The following is an 11,293-nucleotide window of genomic DNA, read 5'->3' as shown; positions in this document are numbered from 1 at the left end:
GGCTGCCCCTCTCCACTTCCTCCCCATCGGGGTCCGCTCAGCTCTGCACTCCCAAGAAACATCCACTCCAGGCCACCGCACAGGGCCCTGGGCGCTGGCTCCCCTCCTCTGGGCAGAGTGTGGGAAGCCCAGCCTTACAAGAAGGCATGTTTGGACAGGAACCAGCCTGTCCCTCGGCAAGCTGAGAGTCCTCGGGGATTAGGGGCCTGGAAGGCTCCCTGCAAGCTGGGGTTAAGGGGTGGGAGGCAGTGGGCGTAGTGGGCGGGCAGGGGTCGAAAACACAGAGAGGCCTTCCCAGCAGAGCACACGAAGTCCACAAAGAACCCTTCACCGTACAGCAGAGCCAAGGCCCCCCACAGAAGCTTTGGGGGACCCCGCTTGGGGCAGGTATCTCGGGGGAAAGCTCAACAGAATAACCACTCCGTACACGAAAAAGTTCCTCATTGCCCGTGATAGCAAAAACCTACAGAAAACAGAATGTCCCCAAGCAGGGGCCTGGCAATGCCACTTACAGCACAATGACCCAATGGACTAGCACAGAGTAAGAATGTAGAAATCTATATTGACCTATCGAGATGCAGTATACAAGCTTAAAAGAAAAGGCCAATTAGGGAAGGGCACATGGACCACGATCCCATTTTGGTAACATAACACAAATATCCCAAAGAGTGTATCTTCGCGGGGGAAAGCAACTGTGTGTTTTCAATTTTCACATACTAATTGTATATGATTCAAGTTATAATTAAAAATGTTTCTGGAGTAGTATTTCCTGCAGAAGGCAGGGCTATTAGGGTGGAACTTCGTCGTTCTCAGAACCGTGAAGTCTCGAAAATAGAAAGTTAGATACGAAAACTAGGCGCGAGGGGGAAAGCGACCGCGAGGGGACACTAAGCGAAAGAACAGGGTGTGAAGGGCACATCCGCGAACGTCCGCAGCTCTGCGGCTCGCGCTGCGGCGAGGACGCACAAAACCCCGCACGTAGAAGAGCGCGGGGTCGGGATGGGCCGGGTGGGGGCTTTTTCTATCTTTAAGCCCTTTCTAATGGTGTAGTAACTCGTCTTTTCGCTAATCAAAACCAGGTTTCAAAGACAAAGAAAAGCCGGGCCGGTCCCTGCTCCCGGCTTTGTGCTGGCAGCTCCCACCCTTCCAGGAGCCCTGCAGCGGAGCCACAGCGCCCCCCGGTGGCCGCGGCAGGGAGGACCGACGCCAGAGCCAGACCAGGGAGGGCGCCTGGGGGTGCAGGGCGGGCGCGGCTGGGAAGAGGGCAGGGCCGCAGCGTCTGCAGAGGAACTGAGAGCGCGGGATGGAGAAACACATGGGCAAAGCCCAAGTCATCTGCAAAGAACAGAACGTCCCCCACCACAGGACAGAGCGGGAGGCACTGTGCAAGAAAGTCAACAGCCCACCTGAGTGTCCCAGGAAGGGCCAGGGGAGATCTGACTTCCAGGTACGATTGCCACACACAAGGCTCTGGCCGAGTCTCCACTCGACTCTGTCCTCGATTTACCCATCTGTAGAAGGGAGAGAATCCTAAGGCCCTGCCCACCTCTCGAGCTGCTGAGAGACTGGAATTGAGGGACAATGCGGGCAGGTGGCATCAAGTCCTGACTCTGCCGTTCATGGTTGGATGCGTTTGGATGAGCTGCTTGACTCCACACTTCAGCATCCTCAGACACAAAATGAGCGTGTGCCAGTACCAGCTCCCTAGGGGCACCATTTCCGAAACCAGACACAAGGGGACCTGAAAGCAATTTGGTGCCTCGTGACTTTAAAAAAAAAAAAAAAAAAGACATAGAATAGAAAATATTTTATTCATGTAAATTCTAATCAGTTCCCAGCAGTTCATAATCTCTTTAAAAACACTAGTTGCTATTACCCCTGATGAAGTGACAGCACAGACTGTGGTCACACTGGTGACTGAAATGTGAATGAAAACCTGGCAGAAGGTCTTAAGCCTCTGGGATTGCTTCGGGGCTAAGCTTTCCTACGATTCAGGAGTGAGGCCCCAGAGCACAGAGCCAGGGCTGGCGCTGCGGGCAGGTGGTCCCGGGATAGCTGACGCATCCCCCGACGATGTGCTGCTGGAGCAAGCATGGAAGTCAGGGCGGCCCTTGCCAACCCCAAAGGGCATTTTCCTACCCAAAAAAGGAGCCTCTTTGCTAAGCATGTCCTTCAGCCAGAGGCTGGCACAAACCTCCGAGGTCCATCTCAGCTTGGCACTACGTGTGGTAACTCAGAACAACAGAGAGTGTGAACTCAAACAAAGCTTCGTGCTCACCAAGACAATGTCTAAGAAGGGACTGCAGGCCACACGAGGCTGATAAGGAGTGGCTGTGACAAATCCCACCTGGTGTAACCGGCCCTCCTCACTGCTGCTCACACAAGGCCGCTGACCCTGCTCTGGGTCAGGGCTGGCTGTGCAACGGCGGCGGGGGCCTGACCTCTGGGCGTCAGGTGCTGCGGGGCATCCGGCTCCCGGCCTCCGGCTCCCTGAGCACCTGGGCACCTTTCCCGAGAGTGAATCCTTGTCCCCTCTCGGCTGGTCTCGCGGCCACCCTGCAGCCCGGACGGCCACGCTCTGCCCCGTGTGCCCACGCTGCACCTCCGCCAGGACAGGGGCCCAAGGACAAGCAGCAGAGCTTTCGCAACCCTCCTCTCCATGTTTCGGCCGCACTGCCCCTGCCTGACCTCCCATCAGCCTTCATTCCTCTCTGGAACGGGCCTCCCGCATCTGTGGACTAAGCTTCGGCCGATTTCGTCATGGCAGAAGAGACTGTCCCCCTGGGTCTCTGGAGGTGGTGGGGCAGAAAGATGGGGCCGTGCAAAAGGCTAAGCACTCACATTTGTTAACTCACTCAAGCTTCACAAGAGCCCCAAGAGACAGGCGCTGTCATTACCCCTGTTTTGTTACAGAATACTGAAGGAACCACGTGCCAGGGAACATGGCTGGTAAATGGCAGAGCCAGGATTCAAACCCAGGCAGTCAAGGATTTGACACGTAGTTCGAATCCCAGTACCATTATTTATGAGCTGTCTGCTCTCAGGTAAGGTACTTGCCTCTGTTTCTTTAATCTGTAAAATGGGATAAGAACAGCTGCTTTCAGGGCGTCGACGAAACATGGCGTACGCACTGCAAAGTGCCACGCAGCTTGATGCCGGTGCTCGAAAAACAGCAGTGAGGGCTGCGGGGTGGCTGAGCCTGTCTGCTTCCCCCGTATCTCCTGGTCGGAGGTCCCGATCCGCCTGTGCCCCTCGAGGGGGCCTTGGCAGCAAATGTCTGGCTCTACAGCCTCATCTAACCTGCAGCCCGCTCCCCAGCACGAGGTGGGCCATGCGGGCTCAGGAGCAGCACCCTGAAGGCCAGGAAAGGAGAAGGAATGAGAAGGCGGCAGAAGGGACCACCAAGACCACAGCCGGCTTGCCTCTTCTCCTCCAGCCAGTGTACACACGTGCGCACATGGACCTGTGCCTGCTCGTGTGGGCGTCTGCGTGTGTACACGGGTGTGTACATACTCCACTGGCCAGGGAACCCTGGCCTCACTGTACCTCCCTGCATCGAACACTGCTGGCACCTCATGGGTCACCAGTACCCGCCACCTGTGTCATTTAAGGGAACCAAACAACCACCTGTGGGGAGGCAGGGCCAAGCAAACACTCCTGCTTTACAGACAGTGAAACACGGCCCAGGGAGCCCTAGTCATAGGCCACCAGTGTCAGGCTGCCAGTGATGAGCTGGATGAAATACGCAGGCCCTTGGGCTGGCTAGCTGGGTTCAGGCAGCCTGGGCTGCTGAGGTGTCGGGGGGTGGCTCGCCAGGCCTCAGTGCAGAGCTGAGGGGCCATCCTGTGACCAGGGTGGGGCAGGTGATAGCTGAGCTCAGCCCCAATGACACAAGGCAACGTGGAGGGTGAGCAGAGAGCCAGTCCCCGAGCACATCTGGCCATACAAGGTGATGGCCCAGGGAAGAGAGGGCTTTTCTCAGACTCCCACGGGGCAGGAACCGTCCCCAGAGAGCTTGGAATCAGCCGGAAGGGGGCCCTCCCAGAACAGGGGACCTACCGCATGATGCCCAGAGGGTCCAGTGCCTCCCCCTCCTCCTCTTCTGAAGACTTGCTTGCATCCTCGCCCTTCTGGCCTGGGGTAGGCGGCCTCTCTGCTCGTTCCTGCTGCTGGAAGAAGTCAAAAGCCTCCTCATCGTCTCCTGCCTGGCTGTCTGTGTCCAGGACAGAAACGTCTCTGCTGGAGAGATCTCCAGCCCCTGGGGATCTGGTGCCTGTGGAGGGAGAAGGGGACATCTGACATCCACTGCCAGGGCACGAGGGGCCTCACCACACCCAGGCTGCTGGGCCAGGACCCGAGGGCTTCCAGGGCAGTGGGTCTGGGTGGATGGGGGCAGCCAGGGCTCCAAGTGCCTGTGCAGCCCCCCGAGAGTTAGTGGGCACCAGCGAAGCCTGGAGTGGAGCGGTTACAGGTGGGAGCCTCCAAGCACCAGAGGCAGCAGCTGCTGAGCCTGGGGCCTGCTGTGGCCTAGCTCTGGGCCGGCGGGACCTCAGGGACTTGGGACAGACCCTCAGGTACCTAAGAATTCCAGCAGCTCTGGGCTGCCAGCCAATTCAGCGTCCTTGGAGATGCAGCGCAGAATCTCGTTGAACGCGGTTCTCCTTTCACGGATGTCAGACTCCCCGACGAACAGGACCTTCCTGGGGAGCGGAGGAAGGCTGGCTGTTGGATAACGACTGCTCAATTTCTGGTAAAACTCCTCAATCTCGCTGTACTTTTTGGAGACCTGGAATGAGAGAAGCACGTAGTGAGGAGTGAAAAGAGAGAGCTCCTCTCACCTCAAACAGAGGTCCCAAGCGGGGACAGAGTCCTCCCCCGGGACAGACATGTGCATGGGGTATGCCTCCCAGCTCCCTGCCTCAGGCTCCATTCTGTGACTCTCTGAGGCAAAGCGAGGCTCAATTACTCAAGTCTTCGTGGGCCAAAGGAAAGATGCAAGCATGGTGCATTCCAGGCACTGTCACAGGCCCAGGCAGAGACATTTGATACAGGGACACCAGCCCACAGGTGACCATGGCCACTGCTTCCATTCTAAGCCTTCGGTGCATTAGCGAGATGACCTCGCAGTCTGGCCGGCTGTCAGGTCACCTTCCTGTGACGGACAGCAGAAGGCACCTTTTCTCGGTGTGGCTCTCTGGGTCATCATCCTGCAAATGAGCAGTGGCCTTCCAGCGAGACCAATCCTTACAGAGCTCAGGTGGCGAAGGGCCAGATACTGCAAAGTTAGTTTCTCTGCTCCTGGCCAGGACCCGCCTGCATACCAGGACTTCGGAGAAGCAGGCCAGGGCTCCTGCTGGCTGCTAGACGGTGGTCCTAGCCGTCTGGGTCACCTGGGGCCAGCACTCAGCTTCCCACAGAGTCCAGGGTCTGCGGCAGCCCCCTCCCAGCCTCTCCCCAGAACTCCTATGGCAGCTAAGGGCTCGCTTGCTCATTGGTCAAGCTCTTGCTGCGTGTTTCCTCTGCATGGAGTCACTCAGCATGTCTCTGCCCCAAGAGGCTCCTGGTCCCACGTGGGCGAGCAGCCACAGCGCTGAGTTGGCGCCATCACTGTGGTGTGTACAACCCAACCTGGGCCTGAGAAGTGGAGTCGCTCGCTCTGCTCACACACCCCACCAACAGCCCAGCGTCCTCCCTTGGCCTGTGTTCTCCCGGCCTACTGGGCCTGTCCTCCAACTTCTCTGCGGGAGCATCGAGCCTGGACACATGGGCATTGTCACTTGGACTCTGGGGCCAGCCCTCACCCGCAGCACGTGCCGGTGGGCTGCGGGGCATCTGGATGCATCGCACACAGAGGACCCGGCAATCCCGTTGCACAGCGGTGTTGGAGCACACAGTCCCAAGCCACCAGCATTATCGCCTGAACCCACACCCTCATCCCCACCCCCACGGGGAAGCATCTGGGACAGGGAACTGCAGCCTGCCCGTGTCCGCACAAGAGCCTGGTTCCACAGCGTCCCTGAGAACAGCCCTCACAGAAAGGGAAGGGGACCCTTTCACAGAGTGACGCAGGCTTCCACCCTGGGGGCTCCTTAAAACTCAGTGCGGGAAGCCCCATCCAGCAGAGCCGACAGGGTGGGGGCCGAGCGCCCTCTGCTGGCCGGACTACTCCACGCGGGCCGGGCCCACGCACCCACCAGGTCCTGGGTTCTGGAACCGGAGGAGGCTGAGGGAGAGGCACTGAGAGCTGAGGGTGAGCACTCCTGTGTACCGGTGCCCCGGTGCGCGCCGGGCAGAAAGTACCACGACCCCACGCTCCTCTGACACCGGTGTGTGCCTGCACTGCCAGCAGACGTGGCATGTCACTGCTGAACAGAAAGCAAATACAGTGTCCCCTCCTACGGGCTGGTTCAATGTGTGGTTAGCAATTAAATCCATTTTTACATTAAAGCATGTATGTCCTTTTAAGGAGTAGGATGCAAAAGGCTCACTTTTTTTAATTTTTATTTTTTAGCTAAATCATAAAACTTCAAAGAGATTCCTAGATCCCGTGGGAAGCAAAAGTGGTCTCCTTTACTCTCACCCATGCACACATATGCACACCCCAGAGGGCACAGGTGTCACTGGTCAGGAAAAAGTGGCATTGGTGTGATGCGTGGAGGTGGTACACCTTGAAAAACATCACACCCTTTAGCTGCTTCCCATGATGGATTGACTGTCCCTTAATGAAAGGTTTGTACCATAAATTTTTCTCTTTTCTCTGGTGTCTTTTCTAATAGGTCACGAGAGCAAGGCGATGCATTTTCCCTTTCTTTCCTGGCTGCCACGAAGGAGATCAGAAACCCCTGCATGCAAACCCGCAGCCGGCTGCTCCCATCTGCACCGCAGACTCTGGAGCATTGCACCTTTATCTACCACCCTGTGGCCTGTCTCTACTGCTCACAGCTCCAGACCCTCTCACAAGAAGCCAAAGGTAAATACTCAACGAATGAGTCCGTGACCTTGCCCCTTCCTGAAGTTCACTCCTCCCCCAGCGCCTGTGACTCTGCGACACTCTCTTTCCTTCCCTCAGAATCCCAGAGGCTCCGCCTCCTCCTTGACCGCCCCTGGGCCGGGGTGTCCCCAGGGTGTCCTCCTTGGCCTTTCCCGCCACACTCAGGTCTGTCTTCTGGCAACTTCCTCCACTCCCAGACGGCCAGCATGGCCTCCACGCTGATGCCTCCCGAACCCGCCGACCTTGTCCTGTACCTCGTCCACACGGATCCAGCAGGCGGACACTTCACACCTGGCACTTCCCCTGGGACCTCCACCAGTGCCCTTTATTTCAGTCGGTGGAAGCAACTAGTCAGCGAATTACACGTGTGTCACTTTGGAGCTATGTTCACCCCTTTTCCTCTCTTCCATACCAACTGCTGCTGGCCGCTCCCAGCCCTCACCCGGGGCGTTGCTGTATTAGCTTCGTAACTGGGGTCACTGCCCGCTGCCCTGTTCCTTCCGATCCAGCTCCACCCTCCCGCCAGACCAGCCAGTGAAAGGCAAACAGGACCATGTCACTCCCTTACTTAAAACTCCTCCTCGGCTGCAAACGAGCCAGGTTCCCTCCACGCCCTCCATGCCCTGGATTCTGCATGTCTCACCCTCATCATCTCCTACTTCCTCCAGGACGATACTCGACGGCTCACAGGTCCCCATACAACACCTCGTTTCGAGCCTCCGAGCCTTTCCTTAGCTGTGCCTTCTGCCTGGGACGCTCTTCTCCCATTTGCTGCCGCTTGAGTCCACCTGCTCTTTAAAACATAGCTCAGCCCTCACCTCTTCTGAGAAGTTTCCAGAACCCTTCCCGTCCGGCTAACTGTCTCTTCTCTATACTTCCACAGCCCCCCAAGTGCTCTTGTCACCGCCTGTATCTGTCCCCTTACAAGTTTCTCTCCCCACAGACTGTAAGCTCCTGATTCACTCATGTCCCTATTGTTCCGCAACCTCTGGCACTTCCGGGCCCTGAGTGAGTGCTGGAGAAGTGCCCGCTCCCTGCTGTACCCTGCTGGCAGGTAGTCTGCCCAGCAGGACCCCTGGACCTCGGGCACCCTTGGGAGCATCCTGGCAGAGCCCCCAGCTCACCAGGAACTGGACGACATCCTCGGGTCTGTGCTTGGCCAACTTGAACACAGCCAGCCGGGTTACCACCAGGATTTGGTACTCCACGTGGCCAGACATCATCTTGCCCCGCACTTCCTGGTGCTGGGGCACGGTCAGGTCGAGGCCCGTGTGGGCATTCTGAACTTGCCTGTCAAAGGGAAAGAAGGCAAAGGAAGCTCAGGTTTTAGCCAGCAGGCTTCTCGAGAGAAACGCAGGCAGGAACTGTAGGTGGCCCAGCGGGTCTGCGTGTGAGGCCGCATCACTGGCTGTACCCAGTGGTCACTGCTCCAGGCCGCTGGCCCTGCCACACACCAGCCCCTCATGAAGCTTGGCTTCCCAGCCTGGGCCCTATGTTTGGGTCGCTCAGGGACCCGAACAGCTGAGACAGAGAAAAGTGGGGCTCGTGGAAGATCATGGACGGCTAAGTGTCTTAATCTCAGCACTGCAGCTCCTGCAGGATTTGTGGAGGTGGCATCCTGGGGGACTCTAGTCACTCCAGGGAAAATGCCTAGCTCTGTGCACATAACGCGGGAATGAAACCTGCCTAGGACTCTGGAGAGCCACATCTCTCCAGCTAACCTGCAGGCGGCAGAGCTGCCACACAACCTGCCCAGCACGGGGGCTGAGGGTGTGGGGGGTGGGGGCAGGGGTGTAGATGGAAAGGGCATTGGATGCTGGGCCCTCATTAGTTCTGGGGACCCTGCAAGGTACTGTCCAAGGCTTTGAGGGGATACTCAGCAAAACACTGCAACGCTTGAAGAATTTGTAAAAATGCTCCCCAACTATAGTGAATTATATGCAAGGCAAAGAAGTTATGGAACGTTTTCTCTGAAGTTAGGAAAAAAGCTAAATGTGTTTCTCATTCTGTGTAAGGGTAAGGCAGACCCGTGCACACAACCATATGTCACACCAACACCTATGACCGGATGTGGCAGGCACGTTATCATCAAGGCGGAGACCTAGGTGCTGGGCAGGACTCTCAGAGCACAAGGGGAGGCCCTGAGGGGCAGGCAGGGGTCCAGAGGCAAGGCCCTTCCCTCTGGAATTATATCCCAACCTGTCAAATAGTCAAATATCTTCCTGCCCCCAACACTCCCTCCATGCAGATTCCTCCCATCTCCACATTATGCCTGCGACAGTCACCGGCGTGATGCCATTTGTCACCATCTGGGGAGGACAACCGCCATATGCCTACACGTGAAGTGTGTATACACATCCACTGACCATACAAACCTCTACACCCGCGAACACCTGCCGGGTATAAGGCGCACCGCAATGAGTCCAAATCACTTAGGAAGGCCCAGGCGATCCCGCCTTCGGCTGGGTGTCAGAGGAGCCCCGATGGACACGTGCAAGAGGGACAAACACACCAAACGCATCGGCCCTGTCTTCCTTTCGCCAGTAACCAAGTGAGCACTCCTGGCCCCACACGGAGCAGAGCCTGCGCTGCTCCCCGTGTGGCACATGGGCGTTGCTGTTAGGAGCGTGGGAGGGCAAAACCAGACTAAAGGTGGGTGTGACAGTGGCTGGCACTTCTGCCGGTTCTAAGGACGTTATCTGTCTGAGACACTCATCCTGTGGCAACCTTACAAGAGGGCACTGCCACTTGGACCCATTTAAAGACAGGAAAACAGGTACAAAAAGAGAATCACCTGCTCGTGCTCTCTGCAGGTCTGAGGCAGAGCCAGGCTTCACTCCCAGACAGTTCCCCCAACACCCCTATCTCCCCGCTGACGGGCACCTCCTGTCAGTACCAGGCACAAAGTATACAGATCTGCTGGATAAAGATCTGCTGGATGAATGAAAGTCGAGCTCAGGTGGTGATGCTGGGCTGCAGAGCTGAGCTGCAGAGCTGAGCTGGGACCGGCGGTGAATATAGCCTAGCCTGCCTGGAGACTGCGCTAAGGCATCTGCACTTAACCTGAAGGCAGCTTTGCCGGTGCCTGCAAACATGAAGGAACCGACGCCACAAACCTGGCCTTCACCAGGCCTTTACTGCCGGGACCCGAGTCTGTGAACAAGCCCTGCCCAGGCACTGAGGTTCAAAGTCACACTCTCACTGGTCTGCAAGTGGCTAAGGGTGCCTGCTGCTGGCCCTGCTCATACCTGTCAATCTCAAACCACCTTCTTGCAGAAAAGGAAACTGAGGCTCAGTGAGAGGAGGTGACTTATGTGGGACCTGGGAAATCTCATTTGCCAATGAAGGGAAGAACCTCTAACCTCCCTGTACCACGCAGAGGAGACTAAGCAGGTTCTCACTTCGCTTAGAGAATCCTGTTTCAGGATTCACTTAAAGAATCCTGTTTTCCTAGACCTGAAGTCACAGGGAAGTTCAGTTACAGCTGAAAAATAACAGCTGTGCTGGGTAACACGTTGATTTATGTAATAAAATTGCTGTCTTTGCCCAAGATTTGGTGTAGGGGGAACAAGGGTGGTGGATATGAAAATACATGAAGTGACTCACTTTACAGATATAAAAGGGGGGCGGGGAAGAGGGTAAAACCATGTCCATGCCGGCCTTTCCAGGGTCTGCCTTGCACTGGGTCCTCGGAGCCTGAACCGGAAGGGCCCACACTGCGTCCTCTGCTTCCCAGGGCCCCCTCCAAGGCCTTTGCTCTAACTTGCACTTCTCCTGAGCTACCTCCTTGAGCAGCCGCCCCCTCATTTTTCCCCTTCAGGGGTCACCATCCACTCTTCCTGCAGGATGCGGCCTCATTCACCTCCTCCCAGAAACCTGGGTACACTCCTGCACGGTGTTCCCATGGGAACCCGAACTGACCACCCTACCCAGCACCGGGTCTCCGCAGCTCTGCGTTCATCTCCGCGTCTCCCGCGGCAGGGCCGGGCCTCAGTCTGAATCGCCCCCGTCCCCACTGCGGAGCCCGGGACCCCGCCCGCGGCGAGCGCTGAAGGAATGAATGCAGAACTCGATTTCTGGGCCACGAAAAAAATGAACGCAGGTCGGCAGGGAAGGGGAGAGGAGAACCACCTTCCACTGGGTCTTAGGTGAGTTCGTTAGCCTCTGGGGGCCACAGGCTCCCCATCTGCAGAACAGGGACACTCGATGCCGCCCACCTCTCCGGTACGGTGGCGGAGGGGCCGAGCCCCGAGCCGCGGCCGGAGCCTGGTTCGGCCTGGGGGCGGCCGCCTGCGCTCGCTG

The 11,293-nt window shown here is 57.4% G+C and overlaps 1 protein-coding gene across 1 annotated transcript in view; it reads right to left on the bottom strand.

Moving 5' to 3' along the window:
- The window catches only part of HS1BP3 (HCLS1 binding protein 3), a 23,669-nt gene that overhangs the window by 12,125 nt on the left and 251 nt on the right, over positions 1–11,293 (bottom strand). Inside the window, exons 2-4 of the mRNA XM_011356628.2 lie at positions 8,116–8,281; positions 4,579–4,786; positions 4,060–4,273 (exon numbers count right to left, since the gene is read on the bottom strand). Of these exons, the coding sequence (XP_011354930.1) occupies positions 4,060–4,273; positions 4,579–4,786; positions 8,116–8,281 (588 nt within the window). The remainder of the gene's footprint in view (positions 1–4,059; positions 4,274–4,578; positions 4,787–8,115; positions 8,282–11,293) is intronic.

The sequence above is a fragment of the Pteropus vampyrus genome, unplaced genomic scaffold, assembly GCF_000151845.1.
Source record: "Pteropus vampyrus isolate Shadow unplaced genomic scaffold, Pvam_2.0 Scaffold28, whole genome shotgun sequence".
In the NCBI taxonomy this organism is placed as follows: domain Eukaryota; kingdom Metazoa; phylum Chordata; class Mammalia; order Chiroptera; family Pteropodidae; genus Pteropus; species Pteropus vampyrus.
Note: the sequence above shows the minus strand (reverse complement) of the source record. Positions and strands in the feature narration are given on the sequence as shown.